The sequence below is a fragment of the Saimiri boliviensis genome, chromosome 9 (genome assembly GCF_048565385.1).
Source record: "Saimiri boliviensis isolate mSaiBol1 chromosome 9, mSaiBol1.pri, whole genome shotgun sequence".
Classification (NCBI taxonomy): domain Eukaryota; kingdom Metazoa; phylum Chordata; class Mammalia; order Primates; family Cebidae; genus Saimiri; species Saimiri boliviensis.
Window position 1 is genome coordinate 114,981,165 of NC_133457.1, and position 21,086 is coordinate 115,002,250.

Genomic DNA, 21,086 nt, shown 5'->3' on the forward strand with positions numbered 1-21,086 from the left:
ACTCTTTTTTTTTTTTTTTTGAGGTAGGGCCTCACTTTGTCACCCAGGCTGGAGACATTCTCGGCTCACTACAACCTCCACTTCTCAGGTTCAAGCAATTCTTCCACCTCAGCTTCCCAAGTAGCTGGGATTACAGGCGCACGCCACCACGCCCAACTAATTCTTTAATTTTTAGTAGAGATAGAGTTTCACCACATTGGCCAGGCTGGTCTCAAATTTGCAACCTCAGGTGACCTGCCCACCTCAGCCTCCCAAAGTGCTGGGATTATAGGCATGAGCCACCGCACCCAGCCTATTTGATGACTCAATTTAATATTGGGAGTCAAAGGCTTCCATTCCCTAAAATAAAAAATAACTTGAAAACCACAAAGATGATAGCAAGAGTCTTCCGATTCCTCTTTGAATTGAACAGATAGGATAATCTCTGTCCCTAGCCTTCATGTACCTCCTTCCTCATTAGACCAAAATGAAGATAAAAAGTAATACAAGCCAAGTTTCTGTGAGAATCAAATGAAATAATACATCCAGAGAGTGCAATTCATCCTCTGTAACCATGGGTTCTATGTCCTCAGATTGAAAATATTCAGAAAAAAAAAAATTCCGCAAAGTTTCAAAGAGCAAAATCGGAATTTTCCAAGCTGCAGGTTCTACATGGAGTCCCCATGAATGAAGTGATATGCAGACATTGTATTAGGTATTATAAGGTATTATCATCTAGAGATGATGTAATGTACATGGGAAGATGTGCACAGGTTATATGCAAATGCTATACCGTTTTACATAAGGGGCCTAAGTATCCTCAGATTTTGGTATCCCGGAATGCCACTGCACAGGCTCTAGGCTAAGAGTTTGACACCTATCATCTCATCTAATCCTTTTTTAAAAAGCCACGAGGTACGTTCTTGTATCTTCTTCTCACGGGGAATAAACCAAGACCAGAAAGGTGCTCAGTAAAAATGGGGAGCACGGAGAAGGTTTTGATTGATTAGTGATGTCTTCCCTGGGCACGGCTTCAAAAGGTGCTCAATGAGAAAGAGGGTGCTGACTGATTAGCAATGTCTTTCACAAGCAGAAAGGCAACAGCAGAGATGCCCATGTTCACTCAGGTAGCGAGTGGCAGAGGCAGGACTCAAATTGGGCCTTAAGAGACTCCAAAGCCGACACGTGATGCTGCCAGCTACATCCATCTCTTCAGCTTGCCAAGATCTTAAGCTCCTTGCCTCATACATTTCTTTTTTTTAGGGCCTCCATATAACTGGGACACACAGCAGATACTAACAAACATCAGTCCCTCTTATAAATGAGCCAGATTTTACATATTAAGGCTTGCTTTGTGCCTACCAGAATGTCAGCTCCACGAAGGCAGAAATTTTTGCCTGTTTACTTCACCACTGTCTCTCCATGACTTCTATAACAGAATCTGGCACCTAGTAGATGTTTGATAAACACTTTTTGAATAAATGAATAAACGAGGTGCCGCCATATGAGCAATCACATTTATCATGACTGCATCCTCATAACCACGTGGTGAGTCAGGTCCACTAATTTTACGCATTTTACGGATGAGGAAAAACACGGCCCAGAGAATTTAACTTCCTCCTCAGGGTCTCGCAACAAGCAAGGGGCCAAGATTTTAATCGACCCGACTCTGAATCCCATGCTCATAACCAGAAAACCATCTCTTAAAACGAAACCACGGAATCCGTCATCTTCAAAGCCCCGCTCACCTGCAGATGGGAATGGCAGGCACCAGCTGCTTCGGCCACGTGGGCGGGACCAGCAGGATGGATTCGGGCGCTGAGTTTCTCCTCTCCTCCTGCTCGCAGGGCCCCAGGAACTCCACGGCCGGGTAGAGGTGGCGGGGCAGGCCGGCCTTGGACGGGGCGGCGGACACGGGCGAGGGGTCAGGGCTGGTCTTCCACATCTTGGGGGGGATCCCACAAGGCGAGTCCGTGGCGAGGCTGTTCAGGGCATCCATGATCACGGCAGAGCCAGCCACAGGGGGGTACCCAGCCGGGGCGCCGTGGTCCTGGGGTGCCACGTGAGATGAGGGCTGCGGCGAGGGGCTCCGGGAGCGCTGGGGTGAGGCTCCGGGCAGCGGGGCAACCAAGGCCTCGGCGCACGAATGCCTCCGCTTGGCACCAGGCGACGAGGAGCGGGAGGCCGGACGGGGCACGGGCGAGTGGCGGCCCAGGCAGCTGTCCTCGGCGAGGCTGGTTCGAGGTGACATTATTGGCGAGGTTCTGGGGGAATAATGAGCAGGGATGTTTTGAAACTGCGGACACAGGTCGTCGGGCCCGCCGTTATTGGGCGAGACGCAGGGCGAGGTGTAGGGGGAGAAGGTGTCAGAAATGAAGCTGGCAGAGGAGCCGCTGCTAGCCGGGCTCAAGCAAAGCGGCTCGCGGTAGCCCTCGAAGCCGGGCACGGGCAGCGTGAACCGCGGGCTGGCGGCCACCCCGGCCGGGGGCACCTGCTCCACGCCCGCGTCTCTCATGCGGAGGGGCCCCCCTGCCTGGATCAGTTCGTGGGACGGAGTGATCTCGATCCGAGGGCTCAGGCCCGAGGCCCCCGCTGGCTTGGCCGGGCCCAGAAAGTTCTGCGGCCCTACCCTATCGGGCTCTGCGAATCGGCCGGGGGGCTCGCCCGGGAGACTGGTAAAGGGGCTGTATGGCTTGAGGCCATAGTCCAGGACATCATCGGGGTATGCGGGTCCGGAGGGTGGGCTGGCGACCTTATGTGCATTCGGCTCTTCTGGAAAGAGAAGGGGGAAGGGGGGGTCTTTTTAAGCCTCAAAAACAGAACTCCCAGTGCAGAGCAATCACAGGTTGGGTTTTGTCTCACGTTATTATTTTTTCTTTTTTCCTCCAAATTCCCACCATGCCAAATCCCAAGCTAGAAGCTCTGTCCCTCACCAGAAGGAACTGAGGCCACTTTGTCCCAGATCCCTGGAGAAGAGAGGTTGAAGCAGAATAAGTTCCGGAAGACCCCTGGGCTAAGGGCCTCCAAACTCGGGTTTCAATGAAACGCTTCGTGCACCGTATCTCACGGCCCCACTCACCCCACCACAGACGCCCACGGATGAAATGAACGCCGCCCAAGTCCATACTTACCCTGCTGCATATGACACCCCAGACCCTCCCTCCTGTCTGATTCATTTTGCTTCAACGCTGGTCACAACCCATTAGATGGATTTCCTAACCCACCAGCACAATGAGTCAGGAGCCGGAGTTTGAAAAGCAGCGATCTGGGACCGACAGCAGCGCTCTACACTGGTGACGGGTTGCAGGACACAGGGAAGGCGGCGCAGACTCTGCCGCCCACGGTGCCCTGGGCTTGAATCCCAGATTGCACACCAAGTGCAAGAAGTAGCTTCGTTTAGAACCAGGGCTCCTGACTCATGTCTCATCTGTGTCATTTTACAAATGAGGAAACTGAGGCCCAGAGTGGGGAAAGGATCTGCCAAAAGATATGGGATTCTTTGGCTTAAAAATACCACAGCCAAACCACTTGTCCCCAACAGGCGGGGTCACTGCTACAGTGGTTATCTGACACCCCAACTATTAAAACCAGTGGGTGCAACCTGGGCACGGTGGCTCACACCTGTAATTTCAGCACTTTGGGAGGCTGAGGTGGGCGGTTCACTTGAGGCCAGGAGTTTGAGACTGGCCTGGCCAACATGGTGAAACCCCGTTTCTACTAAAAATACAGAAATTAGCCAGGCGTGGCGGTGGGTGCCTGTCATCGCAGCTACTCTGGAGGCTGAGGCACGAAATCGCTTGACCCCAGGAGGCGGAGGTTTCAATGGGCTGAGATTGGGATACTGCACTCTAGCCTGAGCAACAGAGCGAGACTCCATCTCAAAAAAAAAAAAAAAAAAAAAAAGTCCATTCTCAAAACCTACTCTAAAGGCTTTCAGACACTTTAGATGGGACCTACAGTCATTAACACAACGTGTGCCCTGGCCTGCCACCCACCCCCACCACTACCTACACTTCTCCCCACACTGGGTCAGCAACAGCCCCATCAACATCTGCACTGTACTTAAGCTGCTCCTGCCTCAGAGGGCTCCTTGGCTTCCCTCCCACCTAGAAACCCTCCCTGCGAGATTCTCCTACTTCCCCTGGTTCCTTCCTGCATCTGCTCAGCCAGCACCTCCTGAGATCGGCCCATCAAAGACATCCCCTCCGCCCCTTTTCCCTGCCATGTTGTCTCCACTGACATCTGTTACCAGCTCACATTGCTCCAGGTATCTGTTTAGGGAATCTCATGCTGCTAAACCAGGAGCGGCCAAACCACAGCCCACTGGGTTGTGTTTGTTAACAGTTTTATTGCAACACAGCCAGCCTGTTTATTTACACAAGGTGAACAAAGCAAGCTACAGCTTGCTCCTGTACTACAGCAGCAGAGTTGGTAGTTACGATAAAGACTGAATGGCCTCCAGAGCCTGCGATATTTACTCCCTGGCCCTTTAGAGAATTTTGCAACCCCACACTGGACCCTGAGCTCCGTCAGGGCTGGCCCGGGTCACTGTCGCCCAGCATTGTCTGCCAAGCACCCACCACAAGCCCTGGCACTTGCCAGCCCTCCATCAACATCTGCCAAGTGGCTGAGAGAGTAAGCAAATAGAAGAACCACGTCCAGGGGCCCGCCAGGCAGGTTCGGTTTCTACCAGACCTTTTCCTGTGGTTGTCCCACTGACTCCTGCTTTGGGGGACCCCAGGTGGCCACTCCAGCAAGCCTCAGCCTCCTTGTGCCCTTTCTGGGCTGTCCTAGAGGAAGTACTGCCCACTTTAGCTAAGCTGATCTCTTAGGGTCCAGAAGGTGCCCCCATTCCCAAAGGGGCTCCCCACAGCTCTTAGGTAAAAATAAATGACCCCCGCCAGGCAGCCCGGCTGGGTCCTGCCTGCTCACTTACTCTCGCTTGCATTCACTCTCTCCACTCCCTCTCTCTGAATTCATGCCAAAAGGGAGTGAAGTGATTTTTGTTTTCTTTTTGTTTGGAGACAGAGACTCACTCAGTTGCCCAGGTTGGAATGCAGTGGCACAATAATAGCTCACTGCAGGCTCGACCTCCCAGGCTCAAGTGATCCTCCCACCTCAGCCTCCTAAGTAGCTGGGACTACCGGTGTACACCACCAGGCTCAGCTAATTTTTTTTTTATTATTATTTTTAGTAGAGATGAGGTCTCACTATGTTGCCCAGGCTGCTCTCAAACTCCTGAGCTCAAGTGATCCTCCCACCTCAGCTTCCCAAAGTGCCAGGATTACAGGTATAAGCCACCATGCCTGGCAAAGGGGAGTTTTTTTAAAAGCATGGAGCTCTTCCCTGCCCCAGGACCTTTCTACATGCTGCTCCCCTGCCTCAACAGCTCCTCCTCAACCCACTGCCAGGCCCCCTTCTCCACATGACTAAAACCCACTCATGCCCATGAGCTCAGCTTAAGTGCCACATGCTTCTAGAAGGACCCCTGACCACTTGACTAGCTCAGGCCCCACTCACAGGCCCCTCTGTGTTCTGTGCACATCTCACTGTAACAACTGAGGAACTGTAGAGTCCTCCACTTCCCTCAACCTCCAGTCTGCCCCTCCCTCAACCTCGAGATCCGCCCCCCACCCCCCAATCCACTAATGCCATGAGGACTCTTGCTCTGCCATGCCCCTAGCACTTGGATGGGATCAGCCACTGAACAGACCCTCAAAAACGGTTCGTTGGCTCAATGAATGAGCAAGTTCAGAAACGTCTACCTGGAATATTTAAACTATTACTCAAGATGCTAATATCCAAACCAAAAGATAGAAGGCTAAGACCTCTACAGAGGGTAATTTGGTAGTATCCATCAAAATTCCAAACACACGTGCCCTTGGAACCACATGTGGCCTCAGAACCACGCAATGCTACTTTTAGAAATTCATCCTGGGCCAGTCACAGTAATTCATGCCTGGAATCCCAACCCTTTGGGAGCCAGAGGTGGGAAGATCGCTTGAGCTCAGGAGTTTGAGACTAGCCTGGGCAATATACAGGCTCCATCTCTACCCCCAAAAAATAATAATAATAATAATTAGCTGTGCAGGGTGGCACCTGCCCACCGTCCCAGCTACTGGAGAAGCTGAGGTGAAAGGATGAAGCCTGCAGTGAGCTATGATCACGCCACTTCCTCCCAGCCTGGGTGACAGGACGAGACCCTGTCTCAAAAAAAAAAAAATTTGTTTTCCTGCAGAGATACTCTCATCTGTGCAAAATGACCTGTGTATCCTTAACATTAGTTACTTCAGCCCTGATCGTAATCCCCAAAGACTGGAAGTAACCCAAAGCCCATCTATTGGGGATGAATTCATTCTGGCTCATTCATATGATGAGATACAATACAGCTACAAGAAGGCCTGAAGAAGTTCTTTATGCATTGACATGGAATGACCACTAAGATTCAGTATTACAGGAGAAAAGCTGTACAGTGCGCACAGCATAAAGAGGGTGAGAGGATGTACACACTCAGATGCGCAGAGAGATGTACACAGACGTGTACAGATATACACATACACAGATGCACACAGATACACACACAGATGTACACACAAAGACAGATGTACACGCACAGCTGATGGAGGCACAGGCTTTCTCTGGAAGTCACAAGTAACAGTGACATCCTCCAGGGAGGGAAACTAAGGAACGAGAGGACAGTGACGTGACAGAAAGGAGACTTCTTTATTTCTGTAACTATGTCAGAAAAGAAATGTAACTCCCAAAAGAAACATTGTAAATCTTATTTCGTAGGTAGAAGGTGACATAACATGATATGTAGTCATGAAACCCTGTTTTACGAAGCAGGAAATTGAGAGTGGAGTCCTACTCTACCACTAAGTAGCAGCATGACTTTGGAAAAGTCCCCCACCCACTGGAGGCCTCAACCCATTCTCATCTGTAACTGAACAGCATTAAATTGAATCAGTTTCCTTGGTGGCTTCTGGCTCTGAAATCCTTAGATTTTTCTAGCTAGCATCTGTAAGGCCTGGGGCTCTTGTGAAGCTATAGTTCAATGTAAACGTGTATTTGAATTCACACAGATATACACGCACACGCCTTCCTAGAAGGTAACCAGGCATAGATTTTTAATCTAGGAAAAGATGGATGTCAAATCTATGGCCAACATTCTGAGAATTCACTGCCCTTCAAACCAGAAACACAAAACACAAAAAGTCTCTTAGCAAAAATTCCGGCCGTATCAGAAAAACCGCACAGTATCTTATCGGAAACACACCCTCAGGGCTGAAGTCAACAGTCCGCAGAAACACGGCCCTGAAAACACGCATCACTCACACTCCCTGGGAACACTGAAAACAGAATGCTCCAGCGCGCCGGGCAGAAGTATTTAAAGCATTTACGTTGGTTTTCATCAATCCAAGTGGCAGAAATTTTTTTTTCTCTTGACGAGACTTTGAAAGTTTACCAGAGAGCAGGGAATATGAAGATGATTAATAATCATTTAATTCTCAGTCCCCTGGGCATTTGACAATAAATTTCACAAAAAGCACATCCTTAAAATATTTCTTTCAGTTAGTGGCCGAGATTCCTCGCTATTTCTCCTTCGACAACTGCCACGCTCACAAACAGCTTTCTTACTGGCATCGTGATGCCTGCGCAGCACTGCGTGAAGTTAGTTTCATCTCAGAACCGCCAAACGCTCTCAGGAGCGTTTCCAAAAAGTGTGCTTTCATTTAACCGCATGCACCATCTTTGCTCTGTCCATGTGCCACGGATAAACATTGACTTAATATTTCTAGTATTTAAATTCACTTTTTCTTTATTTTAAAAGGAAACTTTATAGCACGACTGCAGATGGAAAATCAATGTCACCTCCATAAATAGAAGGTAGGGTAAAAATACAATAAAAATAAAACTTACTAAATTCAAGCAAGACACAGTGTCTGGCTGAAGGCTTTATACCTCGCCAGCGCTGCCGCGGTAAAACTCACATATACAGATGTCAGTGTTTTGAGTATAGGGTTTGATGAGCTTTGCCAAATGTCATACATTCTTGTTACCACCAACATAATCAAAACATGGATCATTTCCATGACCCCAGAAAGTCAAGACCTAGAAATGGAGAAGGAGGAGCCAGCGTTCGAAAGAAAGGTATCAACAATACAGCAGCACCTCACTGAAGCTCTGTTCCTTTTGTTTTTGTTTGTTTTTTCTTTTTTGAGACAGAGTCTCGCTCTATCCCCCAGGCTGGAGTGCAGTGGCACAATCTCAACTCACTTCAACCTCCGCCTCCAGCAATTCTCCTGTTTTAACCTCCCAAGTAGTTGAGATTACAGGCACCCACCACCACGCCCGGCTAATTTTTTCCTATTTTTTAGTAGAGACGGGGTTTCACCATGTTGGCCAGACTGGTCTTGAACTCCTGACCTCAGGTGATCCGCCTGCCTCAACCCCAAGTGTCGAGATTACAGGCGTGAGCCACCACGATGGTGCCCAGCCTGAAACTCCACTCCTTCTGACTAGTTCAAAGAGAAAACAGCACTGAGAAATAGTTCTTAGCATATACAACATCTTCAGCAGTGGACCACCTAAAACCAGTTCAACTACCATGGGAGGTACCTGGCCTGCATTTGAAGCGTCGGTGCCAAAGGGCGGAAGAAGATAGAAGCAGTGATGGAAGATCCAGAGGTTGCTGCTCAAGGGCCTCTGCCTCCACGTCACGCATGTGCCGTTCCCCTACCCAGAACTCCCTTCCATTCCTCCCTACCTTACATCTCTCAACACGCCATTATTTATCCACCGAGATTTGACCTGAGCCACCCCCTCCTGGAGGCCCTCCGTGTTTCCCCAGGCAGGATCAGGCAGCTCTTCTACTCTCCCAGGTCCTACAGAATCCCACGCTGAAGTCTATCTATGCATTCGCTCATCTGGCTACCCTCTAGACTATGAGCTTCTTAGAGGCAGATGGGGTTCTTACATCAATAATGATTACGGTAATGATTATCCTGCAGAAAAAGCAGCTAAAATTGATTGAGAACTTACATGCTAGGTACTGTTGTAAGCACATTACATGTCGTAAATCATTTGATCCTCACAACCACCTACCCAGGAGTTGCCAAGAGTAGCTGCCCTGTCCCTCTCCCCACTGTGGCAACCAAAAATGTCTCCGGGCATCGCCAAATGCCTCCTGCCAGGCAGACTCGCCCCCGAGCTGAGAACCACAGCTCCTGGCTTTACAGCCCCCGAATGGCACACAAGGCCTGCCCACAAGAGAGGCCCAAAGACTGCTGGAAGCATCACCTCATGAGTCATGCTCTCAACCTGAACTGATTCAGAAATGAGACATCTGCTCGCTCTCAGCCCTGGCAGGTAACGCTCATGTCTGCCGCAGACATCTGAAAGTTCTCGTTCGTATCACTCTTCTCTTCATCGAGTTCCTGGGTGCTTACCCAATAGCTAGGCCCTGCGAATATGTGGAGAGATTTCCGGCCACTCCCAAAAACTACATGACAAGATCGCTGCGGAGGCCAGTCCAGCCCTTCTCTTTGCCCTACTAAGCAAGAGCTCCACCCGGAGATCCTCAGGCCTCAGTCGCGGAGTGAAGCTCGGGGTTAGGGGACTCTAGATCCGCTCCCACCCCCGCTGTGAGACTTGGGGAAACTCCATGTCCTCGTGCGTAACACGGGGCGATGACACCGGTAATGACACAAACCTGACCGTTTCCCTAACCCGTGTAAAGCCCAAGACATGCAGAATCAAGACTCAGTAAATGGGGCCTACTGGATCATTTTCTTGGGGAGGCCGGGAGGACTTTCGCTCATGTCGCCCAGGCTGGAAGTGCAGTGGCACGCTTTCGGCTCGCTTCAACCTCCGCCTCCCGGGTTCAAGCGATTCTCCTGCCTCAGCCTCCCAAGTAGCTGGGATTACAGGGGCCCACCACCATGCCCAGCTAATTATTATATTTTTAGTAGAGATGGGGTTTCGCCATGTTGGCCAGGCTGGTCTTGAACTCCAGACCTCATGTGATCCACCAGCCTCAGGCTCCCAAAGCGCTGGGATGACAGGTGTGAGCTACCATGCCCAGCTAGGCCTACTGTATTATTATTTAAAAAACAATCTTTTCAGTGACAATTCTGCCCTTTCCCTGCTGTCATTACTCTATTTTACAACAACTTGAACGTGTGACACACACTAGTCCCCAATCCCTTCGAAAGCGCTATGAAAAAAGGAAGACATTTTTATAAAAATAAAGCGAGTTGGTCAGCACTTTAGGAATTCTCTTTCCACCTCGGATTCTGCTGACCTTCGGAAAACGTGTGAGGGAGGTCAGACGTGCTTCCGACACCCTCTGCATTCCACACTTTGTACTTTTCCTCCCAGGCCAACTGGGAGTGGATCAACTAAATCTTACTAAAGTGTTAGTGACTCAATGAGCTACTGGTCATAACCAAATAATTAACAGCTATCACATTTACACCACATGCATTATATCAAGAACCACTGTATATACCTAATATATGTTCATATTTGTCTCACAAGAGCCCTATGAAGCAGGCGATATCATTTCCCTCATTTTATATAGGGGGGAAATGAGGCTCAGAGAGGGTAAGTGATTTGCCCAAGGTCACACAGCTTCTAAGTCGCAGAGCCAAGATTCAGTCTCAGGCAACCTGGCTCCCCCGCCCGCCTAACCACTACTTTATCCTGCATCTCAGGAGGGAGGTGATTTCCTGGATGGTGACACCATAACCTTGACTCTGGGAAACAAGGATCCCCCCGGAAAAGGAACTCCCCGGGGGGCCTCATCATTTCACTCAGGAGGTAGCCTGCCCCTGACAACTGAAGACACAGATGCCTTTCTTCGGGAGTGTTCATAGTCCCTCCTTTTGCCCCAGGATTGAGTCAAAGATTATTTTAAACATCACACTCAGGCCACACAGTGGTCCCCGCCAGCGTCTCTCCCCCTGGAGCCCATAGGGCCTGTTGCTCACCCTCGCAGACGGACACACAGCCAAGTCTGAGGTGGCCGCCCGCTCAGTGCCAACCCGCCAGCCAACAGATCACTTCTGAAAAAAGGAACAGCAGGAGAACATCTTCTCTGCCTAGAACTGCAGGCGGGTGGAATTTTCGGGAAGCAGAATAGAATGACCAAAATAGAAACCCAGCTAGGGAACCTCTGCGAGGCAGCCGGCCTTGGGGGGCATGGGGAGGGGCAGAGTTGAATGGATCTTTCAGGCTTGAGTGGCTTGGAAGAGAGGAGCAGGGCCTGGCCTGGGGCTGGACGCCCCTCCGACGGGCAGCAGGGTCACAGAGCTGCACTGATCCCTGGCCAAGCTGATCAGACCCATGACTCGATGAGCTCACCCCGATGCTGAGGTGGTGTGAGTCCCAGGGCCTGGGTTTGGGACATCACAGTCTGTCGCCAAGGCAGCACTTAGGATGCCACAGCTGGCACCGCAGATCTGTACCCAGAGGAAAGGGAAGCAGACAGACAAACCCCGTCTCCTGCCATTCGCCCCGACAACTCTCATAACTTCCTGCCTGTCAGGGGCTGCAAGGAATCTCCAAACGGAGCAGGACGGTGGATGGATTTTGCATCTGGCCGGTGTGCACAACCTACAGAAAGAACCCCTTTGAAAAGTGATGGGTGTCCTCCAAATAACAAATCTGACACTCAGCAAATTTTCCGACAAGCTCCCCCAGACCCCTGCTGCCCACACCCCACCCAGTCACACACACGCACCACCCTACAGTAAGTGGATTCTCAATCAGTGAATCATGTGTATTAATGACCAGAGTCAGGTTGTCACACCCTTCATTCAGAGGTGACACATACAGACACAGGGCCTGAAAGCCGAGAAATTCCATCTGGATAAATCAGGTCCAGAAATGCCAAAAAGAAAAGGGAGGGCATCTGCCATCCTGTCTCGTCAATGGAATCACTGGAAAAAGCCATCCTGAACGCGATGCCTCTGCTGACCGTGCCCCAGCTAAGACAGCAGCTGTCTGCCTTCCCCAGACATGGCCGAAGGAAAGGCTCCGTGGTGCTTCCCAGGCAAGCTGCCACGAGGCCAGGCGCCCGGGACACAGGACCGGGATGCTTCGCAAGCAATCAGGCTTGCAGGCTGGCTGCTGGCATGACCACTTGCAAAAACATGCGCGCCCACACGCTGACACGTACTACTTTTGGAGAGGGGTGGAGAAATGTATGGAATCTGCAACCCACAGGCCTCAAGGTCACCTTTCAGATGGGAGCAGTGGGGCCCAGGCATGTGGCACACACAAGGACCCAGCCCCAACTTCAAATCTGCATGGGAAGAACTGTCTCTTGCTGGTTTCAGGCCATTTCCTGGGGCCCTCCTGCCTTGGAGAATTCCAGAGACATTCCTATTTCCAGTCATTCTAATAGCTTATGTCCACTGTGCTGCGAGCTTCCACGTGTACGCTCCCCTGTTCTCTCTCTGCAGTTTACACCAACCCCTGGAGATAGCGGCTCTGAACAACTCTGTTAAAGATGGGGAAACTGAGGCTTGGGGTGCAGGGAAATTCCCAAGACCACAAAAAAAAGAGTCAGGGCAAAGCTTGAATTCAATTTCAGGGCGGGGGATGCAGCGGGGGATGTGGTGGGGGCGGCGCAGAGGGTGAAAAGCTGCACATGAGGAGCACGCACAGATTTCATCAGCTTTGGGGGTTTTTTCTGAGACAGAGTCTCACTCTTGTCACCGAGGCTACAGGGCAATCATGCGACCTTGGCTCACTGTAACCTCCGCCTCCCAGGTTCAGGCGATTCTCCTGCCTCAGCCTCCCAAGTAGCTAGAATGACAGGTGCCTGCCACCACGCCTAGCTAATTTTTGTATTTTTAGTAGAGACAGGGTTTCACCGTGTTGTCCAGGATGGTCTCAATCTCCTGACCTCAGGTGATCCACCTGCCTCGGCCTCCCAAAGTGCTGGGATTACAGGAGTGAGCCACTGCACCCAGCCTTCATCAGTTTTTAAAATATGCGTCACTTACATGCAGCAAAATGCACAAATATTTCACATACATCTTGAGCATATATATACATATACATACGCACACACCCCCCCACACACACACGTGCGCACACACACACACTCACACACACACACACAATCAAGATACAGGACATTTCAAGTCCTCCGGAGGGTTGACTGTTCTTGAACATCCCATAAATTTTACAGATGTACATGTCTCACTTTGTTCAAAATGTCTGAGCTTCACCCATATTGTGTGCAGTCGTCCTTTTTGATTGCTGTGTACTATTTCAGTGTACGAATGCACCACAATTTACCCATTATCTTGCTGAACTCCTAATGCATTTGAGATTGAACTTGTGATTTAGCAAGGTCTGTGTCTAACAGAAGAGAGTGCAGTGCATGACAGACAACAGACCTCAGAGCGGCTTCCTCGCCAAAAGGAGAAGGAAAGATCTGGTCAGAAGCACTCACCAGAAATAGACCTTAGATAATCAGGGCTCACCAGCACTAAACCCACCCGCTCTGTCAAAGGCCCGCAGAAGACAACATGAGCAGGGGAATATCCCTTCTTTCCATCCTCTGCCCAACTTAGCAAAGCGTCCCCCTCTCCCACCAGCCACCTCCCAGAGTTTGGTCTCTTGCTGATTCCCACATCCCTTCCCATAGCCTGAAAAGCTGATTTCCATTTTTCTTTTGGCCAACTCAAAATCCAAGTGGAAACTTGCCCCTTGAAGACAGCAGGGACTGTGTAACCCTTGGCCCAGGGCAGAGATTTAAAATTAATGCCTGATTGACTGACAGCTTCTTTATTTATACCTTTTGCCAGGAGCTTTCATTTCAGTGCCATGTTCCCGGGGGTAGGCACACTTCATCAGTGGCCCCTGCCAGCCCCCTGGTTATTGAGACATTCCTCCCTACTCCATGGCAACACAGGTGATGTCACCCATTGCAGATTTCAGACCTCCAGCCCACCTTCTTAGCATTAGACAGGTACACGGTCCCCTTCAGAGCCTTTAAAATACTTCTGCAGGCATTTCAGACTTGTTTTTTCTCCCCTCATTTAACATTTTCACTTTTGCAGGCATGCCCAAGCAGGTCTGTTTTGATAAGGACCTTCATAAATCCTGAGCTTTGCAGGCCCAGCTGAAGAAATGGTCTTTTTCCAAAACCTCAGATTACAAGGTCGGGAGGGTCCCGAATACCAACGCAGGAAAAGCAATCTCCCCACTGTGCGTGTGGCTTACAGTCTGCCTTTGGTATCGTTCTTCCACAGAGGGAAAAAGCATTAAAGATTCAAGTGCAAGGTGTTAAATCTAAATGCCCAGCAAGCAGGCAGGACCATCCACCGGGCTAGAGAAAGAAACAGAAAAACTGAAGCGCTCCCTGTCCTTTCTCATTTCTACCTTTGCCGGGAGTTTTCCAATGAGTATAATCCCATCAGGACAGTAGCAAGCATACAATTTATAATTATATCAATACCAACTCTAAGAGGTGAACGTGCGCACATGCCACCATACATGGGACACAACAGACAAAGTCACAGACAGCAGCTCCCTATGGTGCCCTGCTGCGCTCAGGGCCACATTCTGGCTGTCAGATACAGGGCTGCTGGGAGGGGCCCAGGACTCTGAGTGCCCAAGTTCAAGGCCCGTCCTGCCATTTACTAATGCACAACTCTCAGCAAAGTTAACTTACCCCCACGAGCCTGATCTCACCAGGCCAGGGTGCAGCCTGAGATTTCGAATGCAGTCATGACTGACAGGCCCCTGGCCACCCATTCTATATTTTTAAAATGTATTTAACCTACCACCTAATACACCTGGAAAGCCTTAAGAACAAACCTGAATAACACTGCTTTAAAGTTTTAGGAGCCTCTACTCCTGATCAAAATCTACGCCACCTAACGAACACAGGGACTTGAATTTAGCAGCCAAGATAACATGTGTGTAATAGTGAAAAATGAACAAGGCAACGTCAACCTCATCTCCTCTGCCTCCCTGCAAAGCCAATGCTCCATTCTAGCCCTCATTTCGCCTTTCCAGATGCACCTGGAGACTTATTTGTCCAAAGCAGGCTTTTTAAGGCCTGTCCTTAACTCGACACGGAGAGCAACATCTCTGAATGTCCCATGTGTTTAGTGAACCTGCTTGCTTAGTGTAGAACACCATTTTTAACAAGCACCAAACACACACACACACACACGCACACACACACACACACACACACACACAGATACTGTATCACAGCACCTCATTTGTCCCTATATGTTTACCAGACTGTGACCATTATTGGCCAGGGAAGGGCAGCAACCATATCTCATTTGTCTCTATGCCCCCACAAGGCCTGGCACAAAACCAGCATTCAGTGTTTGCTAAAAGAATGGGGTTTTAATTGTGACCTGTGAATGGGTTGTGAGCAGGTGTTTCTACACTCACGTGCCAGTAAAATTAGGGAATAAGACACAGAAGGGTCTGTGAGAGCTGCTGAGAAATGACATAAAAAGCATGGGGGGGGCGATGTGGGAGGGAGTGCAGTGGGGAGGTAGGGACGTGTGGTGGGGGGAGCACAGGGGAAACGGCTGTCCAGGCGTAGCATGCTCATGCATGGTGTGTGTGTATCTACGATCTGCAGATTTCATCAGCTTTTTAAAGGGCTGCGACCTCAAAAGTTTAAGGATTCAGGAACAGACTCTATAAAGCAACAAGCAGTGATCAGAAGGAGCCCGTTTTCCTTCCTGAAAGGTCAAAGTTGGCACTAAATGCTTTAGCTCACCAGGAATTGAGGGAAAGCTGCACCAGACTGTTGAGGCAAAGGAGACGTGAGCACTCCCCACATGTCTGTCATTAGCACGGTAACTGGAGGTCTGGCATCTCTGGAGGTGACCAGGGGTACCCAGTACCCACCCGTCTCTCCCTGTGTATACAAGTTGGAAGAAGAATCCATTGCATTCACAAGCATGCAAGCATGCACATGGGAATTCAGCTTCTGAACTGTCTGCTGACAGCCAGCACATCTTCATCTTCCCCCTCCACGGTGGGGTCAGTGGCCCCATCAGGACTCCCACATTCCTGCCCCCAGGTCTTTCTGTCACTGTGTACTTGGTTGTCTCCTCCACTAAAAAAAAAAAAAAAAAAAAAAAAGTCTTTTTTGCACATCTCTAGTGAATAAATTTGAAACCTAGGCAGATAAAATGGATAATTTCCCAGAAAGATACAGTTTACAAAAACTGACTCCAGTAGAAATAGAAAGTGTAAACAGACCAATTCCCAGACACAATAGAGAAAGCCATCAAGAAGCAACTCCACAAAGCAGCTCGAAGTCCAGGCAACTTCACAAAGGAATTCTATCACAGCTTCAGAGGCCAGGGAGTCCCAGGGAGACAGAAATGATTCCTGAGCATAGAAAAGGAAAGAAATTTGAACCTGATAGCACACGAAATAGGACATTATGAATATCACTCATGAATACCGAAAAATTCTTAAATATTATCAAACAGATGCCACCACAACCTTAAGAAAATAATACACCAAGTGGCGTCCATACCAGGGATGTTTTCACATAGAGAAATCTAATGTATGCCAACATATTAATAGGCCTAAGAAGGGTAAGATCATCTTTTTCCATAGAGGCTAAAAAAGCTTGCTATCGCTCAACTCCCACTTGTAATAAAAACTCTTGGGGTAAAAAGAGAGAACTAACTCCTATTTCCTTTACATAATCCATACACCACAATTCTAAAGCCAACACTGGAGGTCCTCTTCCAGGGCCAGGATGCCCACTGTCTTCACTGTCATGTAACGCTCTACTGGAGGTATTAGTTAAAGCAATTAGACAAGAGAAAACAAGAGAGGCGCAATTAGAGTCAGTAGCTCAGAGAGCAGGGTCCGGGTCTTATTCGCCACTGTGACCCTGTGATCTAACACAGTAGATGCTCAATAGCTGAGTAAGTAAACAAACGATGCCTCCTATTAATAGAGCACTTCCATTAACAAAAGCAAAGGCTTACGAAAACATTAGTAACAGAGCACATGCTGTGTTGATTTAAATGGGCTAACCTATTGAAGGCAGACCGCAGTCCTATGAGGCAAGTGGTATTATTTCAGCCATTTTACAGATAAGCAGACAGCGGTCCAGAGAAGCTAGATGACTCGCTCCAGATCGCCTCTGCTTCCCAGGTTCAAGCAATTCTGCATCAGCCTCCTGAGTAGCTGGGATTACAGGCACCTGCCACCACGCCCGGCTAATTAGTGTATTTTTAGTAGAGTAGGAGTTTCACCACGTTAGCCAGGCTGGTCTTGAGCTCCTGATCTCAGGTGATCCACCCTCCTCAGCTTCCCAAAGTGCTGGGATGACAGGCCACCGAGCCTGGCTGGATAGCACATACTCTCGGTATGATGTGATGAGAAGGGCACTTTACCTTTGCGGCTTCCTCCTGAAAACCTAAAGCCCTAGACTAATGGGGGGACAGTCTACAATACAACCAACACTCCTCAAAACAGTGAGGGTCATAAAAAACATTCTCAATCTGAATAAGGGTAAACCTCAGTTAATAACATGTCAATATTGGTTCACTGGTTACAATAAACACACCCACTAATGAAAAACGTTAGTAACATGGGGAACCGGGAGATTGGGTATATGGGAACTCTGTGCTATCTTTGCAACTTTTCTGTAAATCTGAAACTGTTCCAAAAAATACAGTTTGTGTTTTTTCTTCTTTTTTGAAAAAACAGATTCCAGGGCTTTCACCGTGGTCATTTAGATACCCATCTGGTGACCACCAAGCATCGCTTGCCAAGAAAAACTATAAATCGTACCTCCCTTCAGATTTGGCTTGGAAACTATTTCCCCGGAAATCCCCCCAACCCCGCCCGACAAGAAAAATAAAAGCTGATTACGAATCTGGGAGGGGTGTGAGTATTAGGTCCCTGAAAAACATGACTTTAATCTTAATGAACAGAAAGACCACGGATGTTAATGAGGATCGTTTGAGGATTCTGAATTTATCTTTTCAAAGCAAAAGATGTCTACCAGATTGCAACTCTAGGAGGCTGGTCTCTCCTGCTGGCTAATTATTTCCATCTCCAGCCAAAACACAAAATTATGACTAATGACAATCTCTGGGTATCCAAGTGAATAGGATACCCAAAGCTAAAGCAAACCCCTCATCTCAGGTGGCCGAGAGTGGACACTGATGGAAGTTAAAACTTCATTGTGCTGCCTAACACGGCGCCTGTGGGAAACATCAGGCCATCAAGCCTCCTTGACAGCTTCCTCCGCGAGCCAGTGAGCACAAGCCCTTCCTACGCACCAGATGTAGGCAAGCCCAGAGCGCGTCTGGAAGCTACCAACAGGCCTGCCCCAAGCCTTCAACAAGCACTGGCTGGGCTGGGCTGGGCTGGGCTGGGCTGTCAAAATCAGGAAGCCTGGTTGGGTTTTTTTGTTTTTTCCAAGACAACCTGCTAACCAGAAATATACAGTGAGGTTGGGCATGTGGCCGCCTCCTCCCCCTCCTCCTCCTCCGTCTAACGCATGCTCCTGTTAAACACATGAAGTGACGGATGAGCACTGGGCCCAGCCTGGGGAAGTCCCCAGCCCCCAGTGACTGAGGGCAGTTGGAGGCACAGAGTGATAAAGTTCAGGCAGAAAGAGCCTGTGTCCTGAAGAGCCTGTCCACGCCTCAGCTGCCCCCCCATCCATTAGGACCAGGCGTGGATCACTTAATGAAGCTCAGAGCAATCCTCTGCTGGGTGGTATGTGATGGGTTCAGCAGAGGCAGCAGAACCCAGGGAGGAAATGGGCCAGCCTTATCACACCAAAGGCTTCAACGCCCTCCAGCATCAGACACAACCTCTTCCTCGGTTTCAACACAAAGTCCCCAACAAGCACTGCTCACAGGAGACGATGGGACAGCATGGCCTCACTTCAGTGCCTGGAGGAAAGGAGCGGCCTCCTAGCCTTGATAACTGGGGTTCAGTGGCAACCCTTTTTTTTTTTTTTTTGCATTGCCTCCCTCCCTGCTAATTCCATTCTTTGCTTTCTCACCTCCTCCCTCCAAAGGCACAGAAATCACGTCCGTTGCCCTCTGACAGCCCAGTCCCAAGCAAGAGGCCAGCAGACGGCACCCGCCCCCCAGCCTTGGGACCTGCCTTCCACCTCTTGTTTTGCTGAGAGTGACCCTCAGGGAGCAGTCACGAGCAACCAGAAACTGGTGCCCCTAAGGGGCAAGAGGGAGCCGACCGCCCCCTACGGGTGGCAGTGGCTACTGACACCCCCCCTCCCTGGCACCTCGGTAGGGGCACCCTCCATCCAGGCCCCTTAGGAAGGGGAACAGCTGAAGCCAACAAGACCCCTGTGCCCTGTCCCCAGGCCTGAGCCCCTGGAGGGCTCAGGGGCGGGGCCAGGGGGACCTCCACCGACCTTCGTTCGGATTCATATACTCATAGTCGAAGAGGATGGAGAAGTCAAGCTCGTCTTGGGGGCTGCCCCCGGGCTCATGGCCTGGGGCGTCCCCACCGTCGGGTTCGAGCTGCTGCCCGGGGGCGTTCATGGCGCGCAGGGCGGGAGGGCTGCGGGGCTGGGGGCGAGGGCGGGTGCGGCTGGCTCCGGGACCCCTCGCCGGGGAGTGGCGAAGGCGGCAGGACGCCGGGTGGCGAGGCGGCTGGAGAGCGGGGTCCCTTTCCTCGTGGGGACGCACGCCGGGTCCGGGGACGGCGCTCCTGGCGCAGCGGGTCCTGGACGCGCCCGGGGAAGCTGAGCGGCGGCAGCGGCGACGGCGGCGCGAGCTTCCTGCTCCGAGGCACCTGTTGCAGCCCGGGGAAGGGGGGGCGTGGAGGCGGGGACAGGGCGGCCAGGCCGGCGGGGGCGGGGCCGCCACCCGGGGACCGGAGGGGAGGGGCGCGCGGCTTGGGCTGGCGGGTGCCGGGAGGAAGGAGGCCGCCCGCGGGCCTGACCGCACCGTCCCGGGCCACCGCCGGGCGCTCGGGCGGCCGCTGACTCCCGCCCTCCACGGGGAGCGCGACACGCCCTGCCCGAACCGAGCTCTAGACAAGAAAGCTGCCGCCACTAGGACTTTTGCCCTAAGAGACCCACCGGCCCCACGCTTCTTCCTGCTTTTCTCCAAGGCGTGGGAGGGGGCGTCCCTCCGCGTGCCCACGGGGGCGGCATGGTTTTCACAGTGCTTCAGACACCTGCGTGGCCCTGAACTCAAGTCCCCAGCACCTGGGAAGAAATCAGCCTGAGCGCACTAGTCCCACCCTTACAGCTATGCCTCCTGGCTACCTACCACGTGCCAGGTGCTGGCACCCGGCAGGAACCAGCCACTGTTGCCCTCGGAAGCTCAGGCTCTGGTCGTGGGAGAAGTCTGAAGGAGAAAAACAGGACAAAAAGCATCTCCTTATGGGCCCAGGAGGAACTCACCAGGGTATGGGCTAAAGGTTGGGGAGGCGTCAGTCCCTTGGGTGGTCAAGGAGGACCTCTCTGGGGAGGTGACATTTGAAGAAACCTGACTGATGAGGCGACCTTGGGGACGTGTGTTCTGGCAGTGAGAACGAAAACGCAGAGCCAGAGCTGGCAGGGGCTGGGTGTGCTGGAGGCAGAAGGACGAGGGCAGTTGTGATGGAGTGGTTGGCAGGTGACAGACACGCCTGGCTGCTTGTTTAAAGCAGGATTCTCAGGCCCCTCCCTGGAGCTTCTGATTCCATAAGTCTGAATACGGACTCATGAATGTGTTTTGGTTTTCGTTTGTTTGTTTTTGTTTTTGAGACGGAGTCTCACTCTTTAGCCCAGGCTGGAGTGCAGTGGCACAATCTTGGCTCACTGCAACCTCTGCCTCCCTGGTTCCGGTTCAAGCAATTCTCCTGCCTCAGTCTCCTGAGTAGCTGGAATTACAGGCACGCACCACCATGCCCAGCTAATTTTTGTATTTTTAGTAGAGACAGGGTTTCACCACGTTGGCCAGGCTGGTCTTGAACTCCTGACGTTGTGATCCACCCGCCTCGGCCTCCCAAAGTGCTGGGATTACCAGCGTGAGCCACCACACCCAGCCATGAATATGTATTTTTAATTAAGCACCCAAAGTGAGCGTAATGAACAGGTACGTTCAGCAAAC

The 21,086-nt window shown here is 50.8% G+C and overlaps 1 protein-coding gene across 7 annotated transcripts in view; it reads right to left on the reverse strand.

Annotated features, from left to right (window-relative positions):
* Nucleotides 1-21,086, reverse strand: part of NFATC2 (nuclear factor of activated T cells 2) — a 180,071-nt gene that overhangs the window by 139,801 nt on the left and 19,184 nt on the right. For 3 of the 7 annotated variants that reach the window (XM_074406662.1, XM_074406663.1, XM_074406661.1), the window contains exon 2: nucleotides 1,728-2,243. In XM_074406662.1, coding sequence (XP_074262763.1) covers nucleotides 1,728-2,230 — 503 coding nt within the window. In that variant the 5' untranslated portion in view covers nucleotides 2,231-2,243. Of the gene's footprint in view, nucleotides 1-1,727; nucleotides 2,752-19,396; nucleotides 19,771-21,086 lie in introns of those variants that run through there. The other 4 variants (XR_012519374.1, XM_074406660.1, XM_039479662.2 and 1 more) reach the window with 2 other exon arrangements.